General features: G+C 52.4%; 1 protein-coding gene across 1 annotated transcript in view; it reads right to left on the reverse strand.

The window, feature by feature from the left end:
• Positions 1–14,529: 14,529 nt before the first annotated feature.
• LOC117802080 (mucin-16-like) overlaps positions 14,530–14,684 on the reverse strand; it is an 8,317-nt gene continuing 8,162 nt past the window's right edge. The window contains exon 2 of the mRNA XM_034660030.1: positions 14,530–14,644. Within this exon, the coding sequence (XP_034515921.1) occupies positions 14,530–14,644 (115 nt within the window). The remainder of the gene's footprint in view (positions 14,645–14,684) is intronic.

Genomic DNA, 14,684 nt, shown 5'->3' on the forward strand with positions numbered 1-14,684 from the left:
ATAAAATAGTGTTCACTGAGCTGGATTTGCCAGGAACCACGCCGGACCAGTCCTGACGCTGGCCAAGGTGACCGGAAAGCAGACTCTGAAGACGAGTAAAGTCGCACTGGCTGACACAGCAGCTACTGACCGGAGCTTCAAAAAATGGTGCCCTTTAAAATATATTTTTAAAAAATGGTCCCCAGGAAGGAGGGAGAACGACCAGGAGGCTTCTCTCTAAAGACCACAGAGCCCACCGGCACATTGATCCAGGGATAAAATAAAGGGGATTTAGACTCCGATGGGGGAGCGATGTCCCTCTTTTGCCAAGCCCATCCAAAACGCCCACATTTCTGAGAGCGGACCTGCTGAAGTGCTTTACACGTATCTGGCGATGAGGAGGGGGGAGGGGATGGGGAGGAGGAGGAGAGGGACATCTGTAAGCACCTGGCATGCTTTCTCTCTGATCGTCGCCAGAACATGGAATGTACACCGTATTATTCTTGTGGTTTCATAGAAGAGAAAGACAGAAACTCCGAGATCGTCTGCCCAGGTCACACAGCTACTGACAGCGAGGGTGGGAATCTGAACACCATTCTGCCTACGGCTCAACCCACGCTCCCAGCACCGTGTATAGCATTCCCTGACTGACTTTCAGGATGTTGTGGGGCCAGGGTGAACAGAGAAGCATGTAAGGAGAAAATGTCCTTCTGGAAAGAAGGTTAAACCAAAGTTTCCTAGTTCAGGTTCTCCAGCCAGGGCGATTTTGCTGCCGGCAGTTCCTTGGCAATGTTGGGAGACGTTTTTGTTCATGTGCACATGCGGGGTGCTCCTGGCATCTAGCGAGTAGAGGCAAGGGTGCTGCTAGACACCGGACAGCGCACAGGACAGCCCACAAGTAACTCTCTGCGCGACAGGGCTGAGGCTGAGAAACCCCACTCTGTGTGGAAAGGAGTCTATGAATACATAAGCTTTGCCATCTAAACACCGGTTGCCACCTGAAACCCAGTGATTCATTTCCTGGTGAACTGAGGTACCCAATCCTGTCAATGCCCTACTTATACCCCATAGAGTAACCCCAACGGGGTCCTGATGCAGCCCCTGTGACTCCACGCCTGAGGGCTTTCACTTAGCCTGTGGCGGGGGCAGGGGGTAGGCTGGGAGCGTTGAGGGTTTTTACTCCAGGATCAAGCATCCTAGCCAGCGATAGAACACAGCTGGATAACAAGTGCCCATCCACTTCCCTCCTCAGATAGGACAACACTGAGGTGTTCTTTTTTTAAAAAATTTTAAAAAGATTTTATTTATTTGAGAGAAAGAGAGAGCACAGAAGGAGAGGGACAGGGAGAAGCAGACTCCCCACTGAGCAGAGAGCCCAGTGTGAGGCACGATCCCAGGACCCTGAGATCATGACCTGAGCCGAAGGCAGATGCTAAACCCACTGAGACACCCAGGCGTCCAACACTGAGGTGTTCTATGCTGTCTCCCAGAGCTTCCCAATGGGACTGACACTGTTGCCCACAGCTGTGGCCTGCTCATGAATGCCATTTGCATTGACTTCCTTTCCTTGTCTTCTCCAGTGCTTCCTGGGACCATCCCCCACCTGAGACAAACCATTTGCCCCCTAACCTTAAGTCTGCTTCTGGGGAATCCAACCAAAGATGGCCGGGTCACAGGATAAGACTAATCACCTGATTGTGGAGTACGGGTAACTCTGTCTAAAGCCTGCATCTAGCAGAAAGCCTCCAAAATGTATAATAGTCTGGGCTCCAAAAATCTTGGAAATAAATTAACGGGTATGGGGAGCTTTCCCTTTTAACCCCACAGTGAGGAGAACCCCTTGCCATAAACACCTGCGCCTCTTAGACTCTCAGGGACAGCAATCACCCTGAGAAATGTTAGCAGGTGCCTTTTAGGGGGAAAGATTATTGCAGTCAAGTAATTGTGTAAAACTCTAGGTTGACTAAAGCTAAACAAATTTCTTCACAATAGGATTTCTCAGAGCCTTTAATATGCTTATGCATGTTATGGTTCTTCAGGAAGGAACATGTTTGCCAAACTTTTCTTCTTTTTTTTGGCCTCAAAATTCTTTTTCGTTTTGTCAAAGGGTATCCAAGCATCACCAAGCCTTAGGAGGTCTCCTGAATGGTGTTTTCTGCCCGCGTCTCCAGTATCATTTCCTACCACCCCATCCTTTACTTCATACATTAGCAAAGGCGAATTATTTGTATCTCCCAAATGTTTCCAGCTTTACCCCTCTCTGTGCCTTTGCATGTGGCTGTTCTCTCTATCCAGAATGTCTTCACCAACTCCCTTTGTCTTTCTGGTAAAGCCCTAGTCATCCTTTCAAACCCAATTCAAATATTATCTTGCTCATTAAGCTTTCCTTCCATAGTTCAAATATATCTTCATTGCATATGTTTAAAGTTTCATCATAGTTATTCTGTTCCTTTGTTGCTTCCCTGCTGGTCTGAGAGCTTCACGGATACAGTGCCCAAGTATTTTCATCAGTGCATCCTCTGCTTAAAGCAGTCTCTAACGCGATTAATAAGCATTTTCAGAGTTAAGTTAATCTGGGTCATTTTTGTGGAACTGACATACCCAACCTTGAACTGAATTCACTACGCATGTTATGAGGAAAAGAAAAGTGGTAACATCCACCTGGTAACCATTAGACAAAGATCTGGCTAAGACAGGGAAGCCCATGGCCACCCCACATTATTCTTTCTCTAAAGAAACAAACATTTCATCTCTCTGGAGGAGGAAATAAGGCCACAAGTGAGATTACTGGGAAGTAAGCAAGTACTGAACCTACCTCTAGGACTAGAAGATGATATGGGTGCCATGGGGACATGGACTGGTCCTGTGGTTCCTCCGTGGGCTGCTTCATTGGGTATCTTCGTGATGTGCTCCACGATGCCATCAGTCCCTGCAGGTGAGGGTGGAGAAGAAACCTGGGTTAATTCATCTCATCCAGGAGAGCACTGTCTAAGTGGATTCACTTAATTGACTATACAACTCAATTCTTTTCGAGTCCATCTGTATGGACTTGAGCCAGGGCTGTGTGCCACGAATGGCTACGCTTGTAGATCTGTCCATCTTTCCTTCCATACATCCCTATATCTACCCATCCATCCTTCCTTCTTCCTTCCTTTCTCTACATCTGTCCTCCCTTCCACACATTTACCCTCTCTTCTTTCATTTCTCTGTCTTTCCATTCTTTCTTTCATTCCTCCATCCATCCAACCGCACATCTACCTTCTTACTGTCCTGCTCATCGCTTGCATACCGAACACCCATGACTCAACTACTGAGCCACATTTTAAGACATGGGTCAATACCTATCAATGTGTCTAATTTTATTGTGAATCGAGAGGTAACCAAGTCATCTTCCTGTAGATATTGGCTAGCAAAGCAGGTGCTAAACTAGTTAGAGGACTTCTTTGCACTTGTCTCCCAAACAAAAGTTGGGGGCAAATTCAACTTTTCAGAGGAATGGAATCCCCAAGAGTTTCCCTTCCTCATCTGTGGATCTCTTGGAAGTGGTGTGCCTCCTCCTAGGCCCCCAGTCCTTCCCACATCCCATAGGTACTTTGTTCCATCATTTTTCTTTGCTCGCCTTTTCCTCCCTCTTTTCCCTCACTTTTGACTCAGTCCTCAATGTACAAACACACTCAATTCAAAGGGGGATATCTCCCCTATATCTATGTGTAATTAAGCTGTTGTTCTAGTTTTTTGCAAATCACTCACACGCCCTTCATTAGAGTCCCTGAGGGCCCACAGGTTGTCAAAGGACTCACCCCACTTCAATTTGACTGTTGGTAGCATTTGGCAGAACTGACCATTTTCCTTCCTAAAACTCTCCCCTCCTACAGCTTCTGTGATGCCAGAATCTCTTGCTTTTTCTCCTCCCTCTCTGACCACTCCTACTCAGACTAATAACTCAGAGCATAGATTCCTAGCGCCACGTAGTCTGAATTCTTACCACTTATTAGCTTTACGATCTTGAGTAAATTACTTAACCCTCTGTGTCTCAGTTTACTGATCTATAAAATGGGCTTATAATCATCCTTTCTTCAAACTGTATTTCAGTGAGGATTCCCTAACTTAATAGAACAGTGCTTGACAGAGAATAACTGCCCTAGGAAAAGTCTGTTGTCATTAGCATTATCATCGACAGAATCTTAGTAATATTAAAACATCTATCATGGTACTGGAATCATCTGCTTGCTTATTTATCTTTGTTTCCACAATGCCTAGTCCAATGCCTAGAACTGAGGATAGATAAAAGTTTGCTAAAAGAATTTCTATGCAGTAATAAACTCTAATAACTCCTTTGTGCCTCTCAGGAAAAGAGTCATTTCCTATGAGCCACTAATAATGGGAGTAGAGGAGCTGTGGGACCTTACTTGTCAACTGTGTTGAGTGTGGAGGAAGTTGGAAAGCACTTGTCACTGTTTCCAGCTGAGTATGCTCTGTCGTTCTGGTATCCGTAACGGATGATAGAGATGTCCTGACTGGCTCAGTCTTCGTCCCCAAAGTACTGACCACAACCAAGGGTCCTTCAGCAGTGCTCCGCTCTGCCCCGGGGTTGGTGCCCACCACAGGCTGGGTAACCAGTGAGGAAGGAATCCCAGGGGGTGCTGGACTGGTTGAAGAGTAAGCAGTAGTGAAGGTCGAAGAGGAGAATGGGACTGAAGCTGATGGAGGTAGGCTCTCCGCAATGGTGGACATACCATCTCCAGGGCCTGGTTCTGTCCTCAAAAAGGGACTGGCTGAGAAGGTGGTTGAGCTGGCACCTGGAAGCCCAGATGTAGCTGTGGACAGAGAAGGAACCAGGGTGTCAGCTGAGATGGTCTCTGCTGAGGACAACGTTACTGTACCCAGGTGACGAGTACTTTCTGAGACAGACACGGAAGGCTTGGGTTGTGGGAAGGACGTTCCACCAGCAGACCCTGCAAACGAGAGACGCAGAAGTGTGAGAGGGAGATTTCTGCTGAAATCTCAGCACACTGCCGAGACAAAGGCTGGTCTGAAACTCTAATTTCCACGGAACAGGTGATATCACTCTTGGAATATTTCAAAGCACGAGTGGACACCGGACATAACGATGCGCTTGTGGGAATGGCTAAGCTAGAGTCCAGGGATCTGAATGTCTCCTGCGGTCAAGAAGAGACATGGGAAAGGGGCCCTGTCTCAGAGTTCTACGGTCAAGAGGACAGGCATTGAAGTGAAAATAGTGGCCTCCTCCATGGAACAGAAAATATCCTCAGGATAAGAGGGTCTGCATGGCTCACGGGAAAAGGGGACAGAGGAAGGTGCCTCATATCTACAAACACTATTCTGCACATTACTTACAAATACGTATGTGAAAAAAATTCGTACTCTTTTTATCTGCAGTAACATCAAAGTTGGCCACTATTTCAAAGCACGCATTCTTGAAAATCGCAGGTAAAATGATTTTGGGTTGCACGATGATAACTAAGAAAACACTGAGCTTTACAGGAAGAGAAATGAGAAGTGAGGTCACAGGAATGGAAAAGACAGTTTCTTAAGAGACGCTGCGAAGGAATCTAAAGAAAGGAAGTTTGTGGAAGGGATAATTGCCAGAAACACAAACAGCAAAGTTTGCAGAAAGAAAAACAAACGTTGAAAAAACAAGAAGAGAAAACATAAAAAATCTGACACACGCTATCTCTTTGCAACCATTTACGAAGCAAGTGTTCGTGATTCCCGTGACAAGCCTACTACACTACCCGGGAATGTGGCTGATGCAACCAAGACCAGAGGATTTCTCACCCAGCCCAAAGGGTACCTTTCATAGCAAAGAAAGTGATTGTTCCAGGTTCAACGCTAAGGGAAGACACAGAGAGCCTGGTGGTGATTCCCGTGGGGATGGATGGTGACATCGTGGACTGAGCAGGGTCCAGGGTAGATGTCCTGCTAAAGGAGATGACATCGCTCCTGGAGGCCTCAACACTCGTATCAGTGGACATTACAGAAGGCACAGTGATTTTCTCCGAGCCCATGAGAGGGGGTTGTGAGAATCTGCTGTCCCATGGCTCCGTGTGCACAGATGACGTTGACTCTGTCCCCAACTCTGTGGTTTCAGGAAGGCCAGCCATTGTTGTGAAATCCATGCTGTCCCCAGTGGGGGAAGAGGTAACGAATGGAGTGGTGTCTTTGGGTGTCTCTGAGCCCGCTGGGGCAGAGGACTGGGATTCCAATGCAGAAATGATGGTCCCCATGTTGGTTACTGCCATGTTCCTGGAAGGGAAGAGTCCCTCTGTGGCGGTTGTGGCTTCTGAAATTACCAGGGTCTTGGCTGAGGTGCTGCTCACATCTGAAGGAGAATTTCTCGCAGGTCCCAAGCTTGTGCTCAATGGGCCGGAGGTCCCCAGCGTGCCAGCAGCATCAGGTGAGGTGACAGGGACAGGCGCAGAGAGGTCGCTGGCTTGTGATGTGGGGGAAGCTAGAGAAGGGGGCATCATGGCACGGGAAGGCCCATGGGAGGAAGGAGATGTGACGTCCTGGTCAGAGGAAGGGCTTGTCCGTGACTCATCCTCAGAACCTGTGTCCATGCTAGTGGTTCCATCTGAGCCTGCAAAACCCTGATGGCCAGCCGAGCGACTCTCTGCCCAGGAGGCTGTGGCGGAGGCATCCGAGGTACGTGTGCCCTGTGATGTAGCCCCAGGGAGAACTGTTTTGGTCGCCATGGTTATAGCTGTGGACTCTGTCAGGACGGGGGAGGTTGACAGCCTGGTGGTGATTCCCATGGGGATGGATGGTGACACTGTGGACTGAGCAGGGTCCGGGGTGGATGTCCTGCTAGAGGATATGACGTCTGTCCTGGAGGCCTCCGCACTCGTACCAGTGGACATTACAGAAGGGACAGTGATTTTCTCCAGGCCCACAACTGTGGGCCTTGAGGTGCTGCTGTCCCATTGTTCTGTGCCAAGGGATGACGTTGACTGTGTCCCGAAATCTGTGGTATCAGAAAGACCACCCATTGTTGTGGAAATCGTGCTGTCCACACTGGGGGAAGAGGTGATGAATGGAGTGGTGTCCCTGTGTGTCTCTGAGCCTGCTGGGAGAGAGGACTGGGATTCCAGTGCAGAAGTGATGGTCCCCACGTTGGTCACTGCCATGTTCCCGGAAGAGTGGAGTCCCTCTGTGGCAGTTGTGGCTTCTGAAATTACCCGGGTCTCGGCTGAGGTGCTACTCACATCTAAAGGTGAACTTCTGTCAGGTACCAAGTTTGTGCTCAATGGGCCCACTGTCCCCAGTGTGCCAGCAGCTGCAGGTGAGGTGACAGGGACAGATGCAGAAAGGTCCCTGGCTTGTGATGTGGGGGAAGCTAGATAAGGGGCCTTCGTGGCACGGGAACGCCCATGGGAGGAAGGAGAGGTGACATCCTGGTCAGAGGAAGGGCTTGTCCGTGTCTCATCCTCAGAACCTGGGTCCATGCTAGTGGTTCCATCTGAGTGTGCAAAACTCTGTGTCCCAGCCGAGTGACTCTCTGCCCAGGAGGCTGTGGCAGAGGCATCCGGGGTATGTGTGCCCTGTGATGTGGCCCCAGGGAGAACTGTTTCGGTCGCCATGCTTATAGCTATGGATTCTGTCAGGACAGGGGAAGTAGAGAGCCTGGTGTTGAATCCCATTTGGATGTCTTGTGACATAGTGGATTGAGCAGGACGCGGGGTGGAGGTCATGCGAGAGGATATGACATCAGTCCTGGAGGCCTCCACAGTCGTATCAGTGGACATTACTGAAGGGACAGTGATTTTCTCCGAGCGTATGATGGTGGGCCTTGAGGTGCTGGTGTCCCATTTTTCTGTGCCAAGGGATGACTTTGACTGTGTCACCAACTCTGTTGTTTCATAAAGACCAGACACTGGTGCGGAAACCGTGGTGTCCCCAGTGACAGAAGAGGTAACTATTGGAATGGTGCCTTTGGGTGTCTCTGAGACCGCTGGGGTAGAGGACTGAGATTCCTGTGCAGAAGTGATGGTCCCCATGTTGGTCACTGCCATGTTCCCAGAAGAGTGGAGTCCCTCTGTGGTGGTTGTGCCTTTTGAAATTACCGGGGTCTTAGCGGAGGTGCTGCTCAAAGCTGAAAGAGAACTTGTCACAAGTACCAAGCTTGTGCTCACTAGTCCGGGGGTCCCCAGCCTGCCTGCAGCCGCAGATGAGGTTACAGGGACAGGCGCAGAAATGTCCCTGGCTTGTGATGTGGGGGAAGCTGGAGAAGGGGGGATCGTGGCACGGGAAGGCCCGTGGAAGGAAGGAGATGTGACGTCCTGGGCAGAGGAAGGGCTTGTCCATGACTCATCCTCAGAACCCGTGTCCATGCTAATGGTTCCATCTGAGTGTGCAAAACCCTGCGTCCCAGCCGAGTGACTCTCTGCCCAGGAGGCTGTGGCGGAGGCATCCGTGGTCCGTGTGCTCTGTAATGTAGCCCCAGGGAGGACTGTTTCGGTCGCCATGTTTATAGCTATGGATTCTGTCTGGACGGGAGAAGTAGAGAGCCTGGTCTTGAATCCCATTTGGATGTCTTGTGACATCGTGGACTGTGCAGGGTCCGGGGTGGAGGTCCTGCTAGAGGAGATGACATCGGTCCTGGAGGCCTCCACACTCGTATCAGTGGACATTACAGAAGGGACAGTGATTTTCTCTGAGCGTATGATGGCTGACCTTGAGGTGCTGGTGTCCCATTCTTCTGTGCCAAGGGATGACTTTGACTGTGTCACCAATTCTGTTGTTTCAGAAAGGCCAGCCACTGGTGTGGACACCGGGGTATCCCCAGTGACAGAAGGGATGACTATTGGAATGGTGCCTTTGGGTGTCTCTGAGACCGCTGGGGGTGAGGACTGGGATTTCTGTGCAGAAGTAATGGTCCCCATGTTGGTCACTGCCGTGTCCCTGGAAGGGTAGTGTCCCTCTATGGTGGTTGTGGCTTTTGAAATCACTGGGGTCTCAGCTGAGGTACTGCTAAAAGCTGAAGGAGAACGTGTCCCAGGTCCCTGGCTTGTGCTCCGTGGGTTGGCGGTCCCTAGCATGCCAGCAGCCACAGGTGAGGTGACAGGGACAGGCGCAGAAAGGTCCGTGGCTTGTGATGTGTGAGAAGCTAGAGAAGGGGGCGTCGTGGCACGGGAAGGCCCATGGGAGGAAGGAGATGTGACATCCTGGTCAGAGGAAGGGCTTGTCCGTGACTCATCCTCAGAACCCGTGTCCATGCGAGTGGTTCCATCTGAGCCTGCAAAACCCTGACTGCCAGCGGAGTGACTCTCTGCCCAGGAGGCTGTGGCGGAGGCATCTGTGGTACGTGTGCCCTGTAATGTAGCCCCAGGGAGAACTGTTTTGGTCGCCATGGTTATAGCTGTGGACTCTGTCAGGGCGGGGGAGGTTGACAGCCTGGTGGTGTTTCCCGTGGGGATGTCTGGTGACATCATGGACTGAGCAGGGACCGGGCTGGATATCTTGCTAGAGGAGATGTCGTAGGTCCTGGAGAACTCTGCACTCGTATCAGTGGACAAAACAGAAGGGATAGTGATTTTCTCCGAGCCCATGACCGTGGGCCTTGAGGTGCTGCTGTCCCATTGTTTTGCGCCATGGGATGATGTTGACTGTGTCGTCAACTCTGTGGTTTCACGAAGGCCAGCCAATGCTGTAGAAACCGTGTTGTCCCCAGTGGGGGAAGAGGTGACGAATGGAGTGGTGCCTTCGGGTGACTCTGAGCCCGCTGGGGGTGAGGACTGGGATTCCAGTGCAGAAGTGATGGTCCCCACGTTGGTCACTGCCGTGTTCCTGGAAGGGTGTAGTCCCTCTGTAGCCGTCGAGGCCTCTGAAATTACCAGGGTCTCAGCTGAGGTGCTGCTCAAATGTGAAGGAGAATTTGTCTCAGGTCCCAGGCTTGTGCTCAATGGGCCAGCAGTTCCCAGGGTGCCCACGGCCACAGGTGAGGTGACAAGGAGAAGCACAGAAAGGTCCCTGGCTTGTGATGTGGGGGAAGCTAGAGAAGGGGGCATCATGGCACGGGAAGGCCCATGGGAGGAAGGAGATGTGACGTCTTGGTCAGAGGAAGGGCTTGTCCGTGACTCATCCTCAGAACCTGTGTCCATGCTAGTGGTTCCATCTGAGCCTGTGAAACCCTGCATCCCAGCCGAGTGACTCACTGCCCAGAGGGCTGTGGCGGAGTCATCCGTGGTACGTGTGCCCTGCGATGTAGCCCCAGGGAGAACTGTTTCGGTGGACATGGTTATAGCTGTGGACTCCGTCAGGACGGGGGAGGTAGAGAGCCTGTTGGTGATTCCCGTGGTGATGGATGGTGACATCGCAGACTGAGCAGGGTCCGGGCTGGATGTCCTGCTAGAGGAGATGACGTCGGTCCTGGAGACCCCCACAATCATATCAGTGGACATTATAGACAGGAAAGTGGTTTTCTCTGAGTCCATGAAGGTGGGCCTTGAGATGCTGCTGTCCCATTGTTCTGCGCCAAGGGAGGACGTTGACTGTGTCCTAAAATCTGTGATTTCAGAAAGGCCAGCCATTGGTGCGGAAACCATGCTGTCCCCACTGAAGGAAGAGGTGATGAATGGAGTGGTGTCCGTGTGTGTCTCTGAGCCCACAGGGGCAGAGGACTGGGATTCCAGTGCAGAAGTGATGGTCCCCACGTTGGTCACTGCCGTGTTCCCGGAAGAGTGGAGTCCCTCTGTAGCCGTCAAGGCTTCTGAAATTACCCAGGTCCTGGCTGAGGTGCTGCTCAAATCTGAAGGAGAACTTGTTCTGGGTCCGAAGCTTGTGCTCAATGGTCTGGCGGTCCCCACTGTGCCAGCAGCTGCAGGTGAGGTGACAGGAACAGGCGCAGAAAGGTCCCTGGCTTGTGATGTGGGGAAAGCTAGATAAGGGGCCGTCATGGCACGGGAAGGCCCATGGGAGGGAGAACCTGTGACGTCCTGGGCAGAGGAAGGGCTTGTCTGTGACTCATCCTCTGAACCCGTGTCCATGCTAGTGGTTCCATCTGAGCCTGCAAAAACCTGCATCCCAGCCGAGTGACTCTCTGCCCAGGAGGCCGGGGCAGAGCCATCAGTGGTTCGTGTGCCCTGTGATGTAGCCACAGGGAGAACTCTTTCGTTCGCCATGCTTATAGCAGTGGACTCTGTCAGGACGGGGGAGGTTGACAGCCTGGTGTTGAATCCCGTGGGGATGACTGGTGACATCGTGGATTTAGCAGAAGCTGGACTGGATGTCCTGCTAGAGGAAATGATGTGTGTCCTGGAGGCCTCCATGGTCCTATCAGTGGACATTACAGACGGGACAGTGATTATCTCCGAGCCCATGACTGTGCGCCTGGAGGTGCTGCTGTCCCATTGTTCTGTACCAAGGGATGACGTTGACTGTGTCCCCAACTCTGTGGTTTCAGGAAGGCCAGCCAATGCTGTGGAAACCGTGCTGTCCCCAATGAGGGAAGAGGTGATGATTGGAGTGGTGCCTTCGGGTGTCTCTGAGCCCGCTGGGGCTGAGGACTGGGATTCCTGTGCAGAAGTGATGGTCCCCACATTGGTCACTGCCGTGTTCCCAGAAGGGTGCCGTCCCTCTGTAGCCATCGAGGCTTCTGAAATTACCGGGGTCTCAGCTGAGGTGCTGTTCAAATCTGAAGGAGAATTTGTCTCAGGTCCCAGGCTTGTGCTCAGTGGGCCGGCGATCCCCAGCGTGCCCGAGGCCACAGGTGAGGAGACAAGGACAGGCACAGAAAGGTCCCTGGCTTGTAATGTGCGGGAAGCTAGAGAAGGGGGCATCGTGGCACGGGAAGGCCCATGGGAGGAAGGAGATGTGACGTCTTGGGCAGAGGAAGGGCTTATACGTGACTCATCCTCAGATCCCGTGTCCATGCTAGTGGTTCCATCTAAGCGTGCAAAACCCTGCGTCCCTGCCGAGTGACTCTCTGCCCAGAAGGCTGTGGCAGAGGCATCCGGGGTACGTGTGCCCTGCGATGTAGCCCCAGGGAGAAGTGCTTCAGTGGCCATGGTAATAGCTGTGTACTCTGTCAGGATGGGGGAGGTTGACAGCCTGGTGGTGATTCTTGTGGGGATCCCTGGTGACATCGTGGACTGAGCAGGGTCCGGGGTGGATATCCTGCTTGAGGAGATGACATCGGTCCTGGAGGCCTCCACAGTCGTATCAGTGGACGTTACAGAAAGGACAATGATTTTCTCCGAGCCCATATTGGTGGGCCAGAAGGTACTGCTTTCCCATGGCTTTGCACCAAGGGATGAGATTGACTGTGTCCCGAAATCTGTGGTTTTAGAAAGGTCAGCCATTGGTGCGGAAACCGTGCTGTCCTCACTGAAGGAAGAGTTGATGAATGGAGTGGTGTCCATTTGTGTCTCTGAGCCCGCTGGGACAGAGGACTGGGATTCCAGTACAGAACTGATGGTCCCCACATTGGCCACTGCCGTGTTCCCGGAAGGGAGGAGTCCCTCTGTGGTGGTTGTGGCTTCTGAAATTACCAGGGTTTCGGCTGGNATCCCAGCCGAGTGACTCACTGCCCAGAGGGCTGTGGCGGAGTCATCCGTGGTACGTGTGCCCTGCGATGTAGCCCCAGGGAGAACTGTTTCGGTGGACATGGTTATAGCTGTGGACTCCGTCAGGACGGGGGAGGTAGAGAGCCTGTTGGTGATTCCCGTGGTGATGGATGGTGACATCGCAGACTGAGCAGGGTCCGGGCTGGATGTCCTGCTAGAGGAGATGACGTCGGTCCTGGAGACCCCCACAATCATATCAGTGGACATTATAGACAGGAAAGTGGTTTTCTCTGAGTCCATGAAGGTGGGCCTTGAGATGCTGCTGTCCCATTGTTCTGCGCCAAGGGAGGACGTTGACTGTGTCCTAAAATCTGTGATTTCAGAAAGGCCAGCCATTGGTGCGGAAACCATGCTGTCCCCACTGAAGGAAGAGGTGATGAATGGAGTGGTGTCCGTGTGTGTCTCTGAGCCCACAGGGGCAGAGGACTGGGATTCCAGTGCAGAAGTGATGGTCCCCACGTTGGTCACTGCCGTGTTCCCGGAAGAGTGGAGTCCCTCTGTAGCCGTCAAGGCTTCTGAAATTACCCAGGTCCTGGCTGAGGTGCTGCTCAAATCTGAAGGAGAACTTGTTCTGGGTCCGAAGCTTGTGCTCAATGGTCTGGCGGTCCCCACTGTGCCAGCAGCTGCAGGTGAGGTGACAGGAACAGGCGCAGAAAGGTCCCTGGCTTGTGATGTGGGGAAAGCTAGATAAGGGGCCGTCATGGCACGGGAAGGCCCATGGGAGGGAGAACCTGTGACGTCCTGGGCAGAGGAAGGGCTTGTCTGTGACTCATCCTCTGAACCCGTGTCCATGCTAGTGGTTCCATCTGAGCCTGCAAAAACCTGCATCCCAGCCGAGTGACTCTCTGCCCAGGAGGCCGGGGCAGAGCCATCAGTGGTTCGTGTGCCCTGTGATGTAGCCACAGGGAGAACTCTTTCGTTCGCCATGCTTATAGCAGTGGACTCTGTCAGGACGGGGGAGGTTGACAGCCTGGTGTTGAATCCCGTGGGGATGACTGGTGACATCGTGGATTTAGCAGAAGCTGGACTGGATGTCCTGCTAGAGGAAATGATGTGTGTCCTGGAGGCCTCCATGGTCCTATCAGTGGACATTACAGACGGGACAGTGATTATCTCCGAGCCCATGACTGTGCGCCTGGAGGTGCTGCTGTCCCATTGTTCTGTACCAAGGGATGACGTTGACTGTGTCCCCAACTCTGTGGTTTCAGGAAGGCCAGCCAATGCTGTGGAAACCGTGCTGTCCCCAATGAGGGAAGAGGTGATGATTGGAGTGGTGCCTTCGGGTGTCTCTGAGCCCGCTGGGGCTGAGGACTGGGATTCCTGTGCAGAAGTGATGGTCCCCACATTGGTCACTGCCGTGTTCCCAGAAGGGTGCCGTCCCTCTGTAGCCATCGAGGCTTCTGAAATTACCGGGGTCTCAGCTGAGGTGCTGTTCAAATCTGAAGGAGAATTTGTCTCAGGTCCCAGGCTTGTGCTCAGTGGGCCGGCGATCCCCAGCGTGCCCGAGGCCACAGGTGAGGAGACAAGGACAGGCACAGAAAGGTCCCTGGCTTGTAATGTGCGGGAAGCTAGAGAAGGGGGCATCGTGGCACGGGAAGGCCCATGGGAGGAAGGAGATGTGACGTCTTGGGCAGAGGAAGGGCTTATACGTGACTCATCCTCAGATCCCGTGTCCATGCTAGTGGTTCCATCTAAGCGTGCAAAACCCTGCGTCCCTGCCGAGTGACTCTCTGCCCAGAAGGCTGTGGCAGAGGCATCCGGGGTACGTGTGCCCTGCGATGTAGCCCCAGGGAGAAGTGCTTCAGTGGCCATGGTAATAGCTGTGTACTCTGTCAGGATGGGGGAGGTTGACAGCCTGGTGGTGATTCTTGTGGGGATCCCTGGTGACATCGTGGACTGAGCAGGGTCCGGGGTGGATATCCTGCTTGAGGAGATGACATCGGTCCTGGAGGCCTCCACAGTCATATCAGTGGACGTTACAGAAAGGACAATGATTTTCTCCGAGCCCATATTGGTGGGCCAGAAGGTACTGCTTTCCCATGGCTTTGCACCAAGGGATGAGATTGACTGTGTCCCGAAATCTGTGGTTTTAGAAAGGTCAGCCATTGGTGCGGAAACCGT

This window comes from Ailuropoda melanoleuca, chromosome 4 (assembly GCF_002007445.2).
Source record: "Ailuropoda melanoleuca isolate Jingjing chromosome 4, ASM200744v2, whole genome shotgun sequence".
Taxonomy (NCBI): Eukaryota; Metazoa; Chordata; class Mammalia; order Carnivora; family Ursidae; genus Ailuropoda; species Ailuropoda melanoleuca.